Below are 14,384 nucleotides of genomic sequence, written 5' to 3' on the forward strand. Positions count from 1 at the left end.
AGAAATGAAGGATGATCTTTCTTCAGAGACAGAGCTTTTTATATGTGCCAAGACTAAGAGAGTTCAGGTTTCACATAACAACGAGCAACGGTTTAGACCAATCAGGAGATAGAGAGATGGCACAGATTCGGCCAATCAGAAGACAGTCATGTATTGGAAGAAAGTAAAGAAAAAAAGGAAAGCTTCTGAAAAAGGTAGGTTCGAACTTCACATGCAAAGGATACTAGTCTTATTACTGTACAGGTTTTAACACACCAAGCTACAGTGACACAGGCACTAGACTACAATGCAACAGGTACAAGCTTGAAGAATCTGCATGCTCTACATGGCCCCCTCCCAGATTGAATCACGTCCTCGTGATAAGGTGAATATTGTAAAAATAAAAATAATGAAACGAAAGAACCCAAGGAAGAAGCTATATAAACTGTGTGTTAAATGCTATATCTAAAAAAACTCAAATCTCAATCTCTCAAATCTTCACAAGAAAATTGTACATATCAATTGTTCTTGGCTCTCATTGACGGTATCGCACCGGCCTCTGGAGATTTGCCCGATTGCGTAAGTTATACCCACCTGCCTGTGGCATGATCGGAACGGCCGGCACAACGGGAGCTGCCGGAACAGCCGGGACTGGAACAGCCGGAACTGGAACAGCTGGAACTGCCGGAACTGGAATAACCGGAACTGCCGGAACCGGAACAGCCGGAACTGCGTCTTGCACGTAATCAATTAGCGCCGGTTGAGGTAGGTGTGCTGGCACTGGAGCGTGCTGCTCCTCCGGTACTTGAGTCGTTGACTTGAGCCGGTTGATGTGTACCACCTGGAGTTTCCCTGTATCACAGTGCTCAATCCTGTACACCACGTCATCGATCACCTCGACAACTCGATACGGCCCGGTCCATGGCTTGAGGAACTTCTTTGTGTTGCCTGCTTTCACAGCTGGGTTGTGTAAGCGCACCTTGTCATTGATCGCAAACCGTGGCTTGGTCGTCTTTACATCATAGTAGTCCTTCTGACGTTTCTGTGCCTTAGCGCCAGCTGATCGAGCGTGAGAGAATGCCTGCTGCAAGGAGATCTCGAGACCAATCATATAGTCAGGTACAGATTTGACATGTTCTCTGGAGTCGTTAAACATAATATCCACTGGCAACTTAAGCTCTCTGCCGAACATCAATCTAGCTGGGGTTTCCTTGGTTGAACTATGTACGCTACTACGATACGCCAGTAAACAGCGTTGAATATGCAGATCCCAGTCATTGTGATTGGCATTGACTCTGGCACTCAGCATGTTCTCAAGTGTACGATTCATCCGTTCAACTAAACCATCACTAGAAGGATGATATGGAGTCGTGCGTGTCTTCTTCATATCTAACAGTTCACAGATGGATTTAAACAAATTTGACTCAAATTGCGCACCTTGATCAGTGTGGATAGACAGTGGCACACCGTAGCGACAAATGAAACCATCAATCAGTGCCGAAGCTATTGTCCTTGCAGTCATATCCGGGATGGCAAACGCTTCTACCCACTTCGTGAAATAATCAGTAATCACAACAATGTAGAGGTTACCTCGATTTGTTCTGGGCAGTGGTCCCATGATGTCCATAGCGACACGTTGCAGCGGAAATGATGGTTGGTCCACCTTCATCGGAGCGCGAGCGGTTGGTGCTGGGGTACGCCTAGCTGAACAAAGCGCACACGCCTTGCAATGCAGCTCAATGTCAGACGACATAAAAGGCCAATAGAATCTAGCTTTCACCTTCTCTAGAGTACGTTCAGTAGCGAGGTGGCCACCACTACACTCATTGTGCATCCCAGTCATAATTCTCTGTCGCAAACTGACAGGTACAACAAGTTGCAGAAATGAGTTGCTACCATCTACTGAAGTGTACGTACGATACAATAAGCCATCTTGCAGAACCAGCCGTTTCCACTGACTAACCAGGCAAACTTGAGTGAATTGGTCACGCCAAGTAGTCCAGTCCGAGGCTGCTCCACCATCAAAACGTTCCGGAGTTGCCCATGGCCGGATGGGCCGAACGGGAGCTGGCTGGGCGGGCTGAACTGGCTGGGCGGGCTGAACTGGCTGGGCGGGCTGAACTGGCTGGGCTGGCTGCACTGGCTGGGCGGGCTGAACTGGCTGTGCTGGCTGGGCTGGCTGAACTGGCTGGGCTGGCTGAGCTGGCTGAACTGGCTGGGCTGGCTGGGCTGGCTGGGCTGGCTGAGCAGGCTGGGCCGGACGGGTCGGCTGGTTAGGCTGTGCTTGGGCCATTCCGAACCAGGAATCACTTCACATTGTCACAACAACAAAAACATAGCATGAAAAAAAAACCCCGAAACATCCACCGCTGCCACCAGTTGTAGCGTGGCCCAAGTGGTTGGGCACACAACAACCAACAAGTCTCACCAGAGCAAGGAGAAGTTTGAAGAAATGAAGGATGATCTTTCTTCAGAGACAGAGCTTTTTATATGTGCCAAGGCTAAGAGAGTTCAGGTTTCACATAACAACGAGCAACGGTTTAGACCAATCAGGAGATAGAGAGAGATGGCACAGATTCGGCCAATCAGAAGACATGTATTGGAAGAAAGTAAAGAAAAAAAGGAAAGCTTCTGAAAAAGGTAGGTTCAAACTTCACATGCAAAGGATACTAGTCTTATTACTGTACAGGTTTTAACACACCAAGCTACAGTGACACAGGCACTAGACTACAATGCAACAGGTACAAGGTTGAAGAATCTGCATGCTCTACACGTGCATGCGTGCTTGCGTGGGTGCATGCATGCGTGCGTGGGGGGGGGGGGGGGGTGAGCGAACAAGAGCCTGTACAACATGTTGCCTGAGTGAGAAGTTGAGATATTTTTGGCAGGTGCTCTGAGCATGCCTGAACAGCACTGATGCACCTCTGTCCTTCGCTGATCTCTGAATGTCTTCACCACTGACGTTGTCAGTCTTCACTGCTGCTATTGTCTTCACCACTGGCCTTGTCTTCCAGAGCAATGCCATATCTACCTGAAGGAGCAGGGCTATAACGCGTCTATCTGTAACAGAGCACAGGAATACGGTGCGCAGGCAGGCTGCAACGTCTCTCAAGTGTGCCCAGCAAGTCAAGACATGCTAGGAACGCCGAATGTGAGTCCATTCTGCCTGTTCATGCATACTGTATTTCAAGCCAGGTGACTTTCCTGTTCGTCTCTGGAGATGGAAGCATTGTGTGTGTGTGCGGGGTGGGGGTGGGGGGGGGGGGGTATGTTCCCCTTGTTTGTATGACGTACAGTGTCACTGAAGTATTGGAACACGTAATTGACACTGGCCAGGCAACGAGCGCTGCAAATACTGCTGTCCCATTCAGATTCTGAGTTCTGATGCCCTGTTCTGATGCCCTGTTCTGCTATGCATGCCCTGTTCTGCGTCTGCATTTCAGTGACGGACGCCACTTTACACTCACCATTAGGTCATTCTTGCTGTATATACAATTAAACATGTTTTGTTGTCTGAAGATATTGCGGCCGAATCCCAAGCAGCCAGACCGTCCACTTCTCCCTAATAGTGATGAAGAATAGACACAGACACAATGTACAATGTACATGCTGGGAGACTGTGCGAGTACAGCGCAATCCAGACTGTGCGAGTACAGCGCAATCCAGACTGTGCGAGTACAGCGCAATCCAGACTGTGCGAGTACAGCGCAATCCAGACTGTGCGAGTACAGCGCAATCCAGAGTATATGAAAACCAGAGTGTGCAGCTGGGATGGATTGCTGTCACGGCGGAATTCCGTGATCACATCATTTTAGTGATGTAGTGCATACAAGCAGGATTGAAGCAGGTCTCTTTCTGCACAACTGCAACTCAGTTGTACGCACTACGCCACTTCCCGCCCCCAGATCTGTGCCAAATATGATGTAATCATGGAATTCCGCTATCACAGACATCAATAGTAGAAAAAGCCCCAAGCTGCACACTCTGGTTTTCATGTACTCTTGGTGCAATGCATTGTAGGGACAATGACATCATCATGGTACAGTGTGCAATGCATGGCTGGGACAATGACATCATCATGGTACAGTGGGCAATGCATGGCTGGGACAATGACATCATCATTGTACAGTGTGCAATGCATGGCTGGGACAATGACATCATCATGGTACAGTTGTCTTCCTCTACACACCCATCAAAGCTATTCTGTTGAATACATTGCCGAATCTGGCCTGAAGGGTGTCCCGTTTGCTTTCCCTGAATACAGTGTACATATAATACAACGATGGTGAATACCACTGAGTGCTGTCAGGAGAGGTGGCATTGTACCAACGAGTCTTGTGCAGGTATGTACATTGCACATGTTAACAACATTGCTTAACTCGTGCTTAACCACTCCTGGAACTTGCTCGAATGAATCTCCCTGGCCTCCGCCATTCACCCAGAAGCCAGTCATTTCCCAGAAGGCTTTTCTTTCCCAGGGCAATCAACAACCAAGCAGTACAAGTCCAATATGCGCTGCATTTTCTGAAATACAGTTTTATACCGTACGCACTATGCTGAGTTCAATTGGTGCAGTTTCAAATCGTTTGTGATCTTCCTCGTTTAGCAGAACTTTTTCTTAATTTTTTACATACCAGTGCCCATGAGCTCCTATTGGTTAGAATTGAGGAGGAAAACCGGGGTGATGAGACCTAGTGTACTCGGCCGACGTGAGTTCTCAGCTTCACAGTGAGCTAGATGCGCCGATATGGCATGAAAAAAGAGGAAAGGGAGAGGGGTGGAAGAATGCCAGGTAGCACATGCAGGAATGAAAAGCAAAACAGATTGGCTTGTGTAAAAGAAGCATAGAGGCTAGAGTAAGTTACATGGAAACAGACCGGCACACAGTTATGCAGAGAGTAACGTTAGCAATAGCTAAGAGCATACAAAGAGACACAGAAACTGACAGACAGGCACTGCTGGCAGGTACATTCCCGCTCACACACATGCACACACTTGGAAGGAGAGAGAGGATGTGAAAAGGAAAAGAGGAGAAGGTGGACAGTTAGGCACATGCACACAGACGCATAACTGAAATACAATGTGTTTGGTGGGGTGGGTGGGGGGGGGGGGGGTGTGCATGCGTGTATGTGTTCGGAAGCACATTCCACTTGTGCAGAACCTACATTTATCTTCCTCCGTGTGCGTTTCTGTTAACGCATGACCTGCAGTTGCGCCAGGTGTCCCCTGCTGTACGCCACAGCTCCCAACTTGTCTCACAGTAAGACTCGATTGCAATTATAACATTACGGCTGTGCTGTCTGATGATGACTTCAGTATCAAATTTGGACTTGCAGCAATACAGCTCTATTTAGCCGGCTCTATGTATAGCAGTATCTTGCTTGCAAGAAAAAAATGGTCACATTAACATGCACTGAGTCATCCAGATACTGTATAAGCAGAAATATTCGTCTGGAATTTAATTTCGTCTTTTTCGTCCAAGGAGATTTTGGACTAAATTAAATGTAGGACGAATATCAATTTGTCCAGCTATTCTATACACTCTTATGATCCATGGACGAAATTTTCAACCGGACGAACTCCTTTTCTTTGGAGTTGGACGAAATTATTGACCGACGAAATGTTCTGCCTCTACAGTATCACATGTTGTTGAACACAAGCACACTACTTAACAGCTCTGCTACCAGCACACTACTTAACTCTGCTACCAGCACACTACTTAACTCTGCTACCAGCACACTACTTAACAGCTCTGCTACCAGCACACTACTTAACAGCTCTGCTACCAGCACACTACTTAACAGCTCTGCTACCAGCACACTACTTAACAGCTCTGCTACCAGCACACTACTTAACAGCTCTGCTACCAGCACACTACTTAACAGCTCTGCTACCAGCACACTACTTAACAGCTCTGCTACCAGCACACTACTTAACAGCTCTGCTACCAGCACACTACTTAACAGCTCTGCTACCAGCACACTACTTAACAGCTCTGCTACCAGCACACTACTTAACAGCTCTGCTACCAGCACACTACTTAACAGCTCTGCTACCAGCACACTACTTAACAGCTCTGCTACCAGCACACTACTTAACAGCTCTGCTACCAGCACACTACTTAACAGCTCTGCTACCAGCACACTACTTAACAGCTCTGCTACCAGCACACTACTTAACAGCTCTGCTACAAGCACACTACTTAACAGCTCTGCTACAAGCACACTACTTAACAGCTCTGCTACCAGCACACTACTTAACAGCTCTGCTACCAGCACACTACTTAACAGCTCTGCTACCAGCACACTACTTAACAGCTCTGCTACCAGCACACTACTTAACAGCTCTGCTACCAGCACACTACTTAACAGCTCTGCTACAAGCACACTACTTAACAGCTCTGCTACAAGCACACTACTTAACAGCTCTGCTACCAGCACACTACTTAAAGGGGCACTCCGGGAATATTTTCGGTGGTGTGTTCTCTTCATGGGTGCCTTGTATGGCCCCCAAGGAATGGGGAATCGCGAAAACTAGACCCAAAAAGTCGATATATGAAGCCAGGGAGGGCCAAGTTTGTCTCCTCTTTTGATGGTTTTGATGACGTCACGTGTGATTAGTATTCAAATTCTCTGCATTTGAAGATCTTAGTTGTTTGAATTTTCTGGTGATGAAGAACGATGTTTGGTCGACATTCCCAAGCTTCACAACTGCGGACCTACTCTAAGGAACCTGAAGGACCCTCTGAGGTGCCCCTGGTAGAAGCGCAGCCTGATGAGGGCCAGGAGATTGGAGCGGACGACTTCACTGGTCCGCGTACGAGGATCCCGAAATTCTCTATATGTCGTGAGGCATATGGTCAGAACAGTTTTTTTAGACAAGCTGACACGAAGTCGGGGTGATGTGTAACGCACGTCAAAGGGCTGTCAATGCTAACAGCTGCAGCGCTCTCTCGACAGCGAAGGTAATCGACTGCCCTCTGCATCACCCCACATTTCTGGCAGGAACACCAATCGTTATTTCCTTGTCGACCAGTGAAGTCGTCCGCTCCAATTTCCTGGCCGTCATCAGGCTGCGCTTCTACCAGTGGCACCTCAGGAGGTCCTTCAGGTTCCTTAGAGTATGGTCGCAGTTGTGAAGCTTGGGAATGTTGACCAAACATCGTTCTTCATCACCAGAAAATTCAAACAACTAAGATCTTCAAATGCAGAGAATTTGAATACTAATCACACGTGACGTCATCAAAACCATCAAAAGAGGAGACAAACTTGGCCCTCCCTAGCTTCATATATCGACTTTTTGGGCCTAGTTTTCGCGATTCCCCATTCCTTGGGGGCCATATAAGGCCCCCATGAAGAGAACACACCACCGAAAATATTCCCGGAGTGCCCCTTTAACAGCTCTGCTACCAGCACACTACTTAACAGCTCTGCTACCAGCACACTACTTAACAGCTCTGCTACCAGCACACTACTTAACAGCTCTGCTACCAGCACACCACTTAACAGCTCTGCTACCAGCACACTACTTAACAGCTCTGCTACCAGCACACTACTTAACAGCTCTGCTACCAGCACACTACTTAACAGCTCTGCTACCAGCACACTACTTAACAGCTCTGCTACCAGCACACTACTTAACAGCTCTGCTACCAGCACACTACTTAACAGCTCTGCTACCAGCACACTACTTAACAGCTCTGCTACCAGCACACTACTTAACAGCTCTGCTACCAGCACACTACTTAACAGCTCTGCTACCAGCACACTACTTAACAGCTCTGCTACCAATCATGTACAATACATGCTGTGATCTCTTACTTTGTTCTATAAATACCACACTCATACACAGTGTACATTGCCACACACACACACACACAGTGTACATTGCCACACTCATACACAGTGTACATTGCAAGTGTTATTCTAGTCGGGACTATACCCGTACAGCTCACTGTGCTACGATATAGCCCCAGTGATATGGCATTGATGTGTACGACCCTAGTGATATGGCATTGATGTGTACGACCCTAGTGATATGGCATTGATGTGTACGACCCTAGTGATATGGCATTGATGTGTACGACCCTAGTGATATGGCATTGATGTGTACGACCCTAGTGATATGGCATTGATGTGTACGACCCTAGTGATATGGCATTGATGTGTACGACCCTAGTGATATGGCATTGATGTGTACGACCCTAGTGATATGGCATTGATGTGTACGGCCCTAGTGATATGGCATTGATGTGTACGGCCCTAGTGATATGGCATTGATGTGTACGGCCCTAGTGATATGGCATTGATGTGTACGACCCTAGTGATATGGCATTGATGTGTACGACCCTAGTGATATGGCATTGATGTGTACGGCCCTAGTGATATGGCATTGATGTGTACGGCCCTAGTGATATGGCATTGATGTGTACGGCCCTAGTGATATGGCATTGATGTGTACGGCCCTAGTGATATGGCATTGATGTGTACGGCCCTAGTGATATGGCATTGATGTGTACGGCCCTAGTGATATGGCATTGATGTGTACGGCCCTAGTGATATGGCATTGATGTGTACGACCCTAGTGATATGGCATTGATGTGTACGACCCTAGTGATATGGCATTGATGTGTACGACCCTAGTGATATGGCATTGATGTGTACGACCCTAGTGATATGGCATTGATGTGTACGACCCTAGTGATATGGCATTGATGTGTACGACCCTAGTGATATGGCATTGATGTGTACGACCCTAGTGATATGGCATTGATGTGTACGACCCTAGTGATATGGCATTGATGTGTACGACCCTAGTGATATGGCATTGATGTGTACGACCCTAGTGATATGGCATTGATGTGTACGACCCTAGTGATATGGCATTGATGTGTACGACCCTAGTGATATGGCATTGATGTGTACGACCCTAGTGATATGGCATTGATGTGTACGACCCTAGTAGCCCTAGTGGTATGGCATTGATGTGTCCTTCGTGTGTTAACATCCATCCTGGTCTGCTGTTTCTTGCGCAGTGTGAATATCCGGTCAAAAAAACTGATGCCAACAACTGCCCATCGTATAAATGCGGTATGTACTGTACAGGTTGAACAACCCCAGCCTCTGTCTCTGTCTGCTGCGTGTGCATGCAGTCTGTATTGTGCATGCAGTCTGTATACGGCTTGGTGAATTGATTGGATTATATCAATTTGAATGAGTTCTAAAGTTCCGTTTTCCACTATTATGGTCCATTGTGGTAGTGAGTGGCAGCGGCATGCTTGCGTAGTTGATGAAGCTACCCTTGGACTTGCAATGCTACATTCAGCATAGACAAGAATGATACATGCAAATAGTGATAAAATGGCAATAAATAAGATAAATTGTGCACTCATAACAACAGCAAAAAATGAAGAAAGTCAAGTTCCATAACGTTTTCTTGTGACTGTCATCAGTGGAACGCCGTCACATAAAAATGCAATAACTAAAACACACACTTATATACATGTAGCTACGTTGTATCACTCACACTCTTCAAGTAATACACACGCACCATTACATTCATTCACACAGTATCACATTCATCTGCCACTACCTTTCTCACATACACTATATTCACACATTGCAAAGGTGCAAACTTCGCTTTTTGTACCTGTTAGCTGCTGTATTTCTACCTGAAACCATATTAGCTACATGTATATAAGTGTGTGTTTTAGTTATTACATTTTTATGTGACGGCGTTCCACTGATGACAGTCACAAGAAAACGTTATGGAACTTGACTTTCTTCATTTTTTGCTGTTGTTATGAGTGCACAATTTATCTTATTTATTGCCATTTTACGACTATTGTCTCCTCGTCGATTGTGCAAATAGTGATGGCGATCTTTGATGGGCAAACTACTAAATTCCAGAGTTCAAAGCTGGACGCCCAAGCAAATACCGTTTATATAGCTGGATCATTTCTGTTACCCCTGTCCGGTTTCTGTCAAATGTGTATCTACAGTTCGAGTTCCAGCACCAACTCAACCACCACAGTGTCCTTGTAATGTAAGTGTACATATATCTACATGTTGTGCTGTGTTGCTCAATGTATCTGGATAATGATGGACTCAGCGGCGGATCCAGCGATCTTTACAGGGGGTTCCAGTATAGTCTAAACTGAATAGCTGATACATGTACATAGACACGCATATGGTTGCCAGTAGTACATTTACGAAATTTAGGGGGTGCCGCGGAACCCCTCCTGGATCCGCCCTGATGAAGTCCTGGTATGATTTATCCTATGTTGAAGTGCAGTTTGTTGTGAATGCATATGTCAGTGTGCATGTGAGAGAGTATGTGAGAGAGTATGTGTGCACATTTTCTTGACATTGCCGCATGCACACATATGTGTATCAAAGTGTATATTCGCGGCGAGGGAGAAAGAAAGAAAGAGGAGAGGAGAGGGAGGGAGGGAGGGAGGGAGAGAGAGACACAGCGAGACAGACAGACAGACAGACAGATAGACAGATAGACAGAGAGAGACAGAGACAGAGACAGAGACAGAGACAGAGACAGAGAGACAGAGACAGAGACAGAGACAGACAGACAGAGAGAGAGAGAGAGAGAGAGAGAGAGAGAGAGAGAGAGAGAGAGAGAGAGAGAGAGAGAGAGAGAGAGAGAGAGAGAGAGAGAGAGACACACACACACACACACACACACACACATACACACACACACACACACCTGTCCTGTCCTGTAGAGCCACTGCCACAGGGGTCACGTGGGCCCCGGAGGGGCATCAGAGAGGAAGATGGAGCACGCAGCCTGATGACGCCGGAGATGGTGGGGCAAACGGAACCGGCGAGAACACACGCATACATGGCTGAACGAATTACGCTGCTGGGCAGTCGGGCGCGGGCCAGTCCTCGAGCACCGGTGACGACCGCGGCCTTGCACAGACCGAAAGCAGCGGGCACACACAGCACAGTGCGCAGCACAGCAGGCATCCTGCACATAGACTTGCCGGGGCTCGGGAGGCTGAGGCTGAGGTGCGGAACAGCGGTGAACAGCTAGACCACCCTTGCTGCGAAACCAACGCCCACAATCTCCACAGTGGCAAGCCCCTCGCTGCTCAGCAATCGGCTTTGCCCGCTCAACCACACATCTGTGGCGAGCACGATCTCCAGGGCGCGAGAATGACCGGTTGCAATCCGCACATACCACTGGGTCAGGCTGAGGCACATTCTCCACAGGCTCGGCGTACATAGTCCGCCAGTCAGCACGGGACTCACAGGCGATAGGGTACCATTCCTTGGTGAGGCCACGAACTCTTAAGTCGGAGACAACGCAATCCTTCCAGCGCTTGCGAGGGCCATGTGCTGGGCGACGTGTGAGAAGTGAGCCAAACAGGATCTGTCTCGGCATCCGGCTACTGTCCATTCGAGCAACATGGCCCAGCCACTCTAGGCGACGCTGTGCGACCTTCACGCAGATGGTATCAGAGTCACCCCACATCTTCAACAGTTGGGCGTTGGTCGTGTGATTATTCCAGCAATCTCTGCGGGACACACCCAGGATGGAACGGATGCACCGCATATGAAAGACTGACAAACGTCTGAGATCGTGTTGCAATGGTGTCCAACACTCTGACCCATAGAGGAGGAGCGACAGCACACATGCATTAAACACACACCTCTTGATATGCAAATCAAGGTCAGGATTGCTGAAGATGGTTCCTTGCAAGGCGCCACAAGCACGAGAGGCATGCGCAATCCGAGCAGTGATGTCCTGTGTCGACCGGCCACCGCAATGAATGAGAGATCCCAGATACCGGAACTAAACACACTCGATGACCGTGCCAGCTAGCTCGATTGGAGCGCAGTCCCCAGGCGAAACATCCCTACCTGCAACCAAGAACTGTGTCTTGGTAGCGCTAACTTTAAGCCCAAACTCAGCTGCGGTCGTGTCAAACACTGCAAGTGCCGTCTCCGCCCCTGCACGAGTCGTCGCGAAAAGTGCTGAGTCGTCTGCAAACTGTGACTCAGTGGCAATGGCAACCGGATCCGTCCTGGTAGGCTTGCGGTAAAGGTTATTGTCACCATCACAATGCCGGAACTCAAAACCAACACCGGGTACATCTCGGACTCGTCGCTGCCACACAGTCACCACCGCCCACATGAAGATGTTAAACAGCACAGGTGCCATGGTGCACCCCTGACGGAGACCATTCGTGACGCGGATAGGGTCAGTTGTCGTGTTCTCTACCCGAACCACCGCCGACATGTCAGTGTGAAAGGAACGGATCACGGCAAGCATGGGAGCAGGGATACCCGCTCGGGATAAGACTTCCCACAGGCAATCCCGAGGCACGGAATCATAGGCTTTCTTGAGGTCTATAAATACAAAGAAGCCTTTGCAGTCGTGCTCAATGGTCTTCTCGAGGAACTGCCGAACACTGAAAACCATATCTGTACAAGATCGGCCACGCCTGAAGCCACACTGAGACTCTGGGAGAAAATCTGCAGCCACGGACTGGAGACGAGTCTGGATGACGCTCGCCAGAACCTTGCCCACAACATCCAGCAGTGAGATACCCCGCCAATTATCACAGCGAGATAAATCCCCTTTCTTTGGGATGGGGACCAACGTGGCGTCCACCCACTCCTGCGGGACCACCCCAGCACGCCACACATCGCCAAACAGCTCCACAAGCTTGGCGGTGAGGTCAGGGCCACCCCTCTTCAGCATCTCAGGGAGGATGCCAGAGGCTCCAGCGGACTTGCCGTTCTGTAGGCGGGAGATAGCGCGGCTGACTTCACGGAGAGTCGGCGCCTCAGCAAGATGATCAGCCTCCTGTCGCTGTGGGATGTCGTCCAGGGCATTGCGATTCCATGCACTTGCCACGTTGAGAACACCGTCAAAGTGTCTTCCCCACCGGTGGCTCTGCTCCTCTGGTGAACTACAGATGTTACCGTTCTCATCCAGCACGGCGGAAGTGCGCACAGGGGCGTGGCCCCGGGTACAAGACTGGAGGTCATGGATGCACTTCCATACGACCGCTCCATTGAATTTCGACTCTGCGGCCGCCTGTGCCTTTGCCTTTATCCAGTCTACCCTAGCCGAGGATATGGAAGCACGCGCCCTGGATCTAGCCACCTTAAACGCTGTGTAGTGCGAGCAGTCGCGGCTCTGGCCACTACATAGCCAGTCGGTATAGCACCGATTCCGTTCATCTAGCAATGGCTGGATGGCTGACTCTGCCTCCTGAAACCAGTCTGGTTGGCGACGCCGGGAGAAGCCCAAGACAGACGCAGCAGACTTGTCGATAGCCGCCTTGACGTTGGACCATTTCTGATCTATGTCGTGCTGTTCTTGCCATGTATCTACAAGCTAGGTTGCAATGGTAGCTTGGTACCTTTCTGCAGGCGAAGGTGAGTCCGGGTTCGAGGTGCGCACCCGCAGCTGGGCAACATCATAACGGCGGCGCCGCACATTTGCCCGGTCGCGCTCCCGAACTAATCGTCCACACGGGAGTGCAAAAGTTAAACAGAGGAGTTGGTGGTCACTTCCACACTCAGCACTGCGCGCGACCGCAGTGTCCATACACCAACGGCGGTCCTCCTGGCGCACTAGAATGTAGTCGATACAGTGCCAGTTCAAAGTGCCTGGGTGCTGCCAAGTCCGCTTGAAGAGGTCTCGCTTGGGGAACCAGGTGTTACAAATACTCAACTGATTGAATGCAGCAAATGATAGCAGGTCAGCTCCTGAAGAGTTCAGTGCACCAAATCCATGCGGACCACGTACAGTGGACCACTCATCACCCTGCTCACTAGATCCAACTCGAGCATTGAAATCGCCAAGCACTACACAATGGTCAGTCTGGGGTACATCGTACAGAGTGCGTTGTAGATCGTCATAAAATAGTTCCTTGCATGCCCGCGACGCAGCAAACGTTGGAGCATAAACGCTGACCAGAGTGAGCCAAACATCCGGTCCATCAGCTGCACAGTACTTCAAACGTACACTCACAATCCGAGAACTCGCCGCGTTCCATACGCAGCCGCCAGCCCTCCACGCCGAAGTTGTATCACGATTCAAAACAAGAGCAACTCCCTCACCTCGACGTCGATTATCCTCTTCGCCAGGAGTGGGGCGGCCCGAACAGATCACAGTAAATCCGTTGACAGCGTAGATATTTTGTCCAAACCAGTGGGTTTCCTGCAGGCCTGCCGCCGCCACTTTCAGCCTTTTCAGTTCAGAAATAACTCGGTGAATTTTTTTGTCTTCCACGACGCGTCCAGAAACACAAGCAGTGTCGATGTCGCCGTCCCGCTCCACCAAGGATCTCACGTTCCATGAGCCCAAACACAGCAGGCAACGTCTCCATCTCCCTCTCTTCTCTCTGACAGATTTCATCGCGCGATGTT

At 49.1% G+C, this 14,384-nt stretch overlaps 1 protein-coding gene across 1 annotated transcript in view; it reads left to right on the top strand.

Moving 5' to 3' along the window:
* Positions 1 to 14,384, top strand: part of LOC135806592 (von Willebrand factor-like) — a 140,491-nt gene that overhangs the window by 109,395 nt on the left and 16,712 nt on the right. Inside the window, exons 90-94 of the mRNA XM_065320794.1 lie at positions 2,994 to 3,130; positions 4,244 to 4,322; positions 5,190 to 5,239; positions 9,014 to 9,068; positions 9,980 to 10,023. Of these exons, the coding sequence (XP_065176866.1) occupies positions 2,994 to 3,130; positions 4,244 to 4,322; positions 5,190 to 5,239; positions 9,014 to 9,068; positions 9,980 to 10,023 (365 nt within the window). The remainder of the gene's footprint in view (positions 1 to 2,993; positions 3,131 to 4,243; positions 4,323 to 5,189; positions 5,240 to 9,013; positions 9,069 to 9,979; positions 10,024 to 14,384) is intronic.

Source organism: Sycon ciliatum, chromosome 1 (assembly GCF_964019385.1).
Source record: "Sycon ciliatum chromosome 1, ocSycCili1.1, whole genome shotgun sequence".
NCBI classification, from domain to species: domain Eukaryota; kingdom Metazoa; phylum Porifera; class Calcarea; order Leucosolenida; family Sycettidae; genus Sycon; species Sycon ciliatum.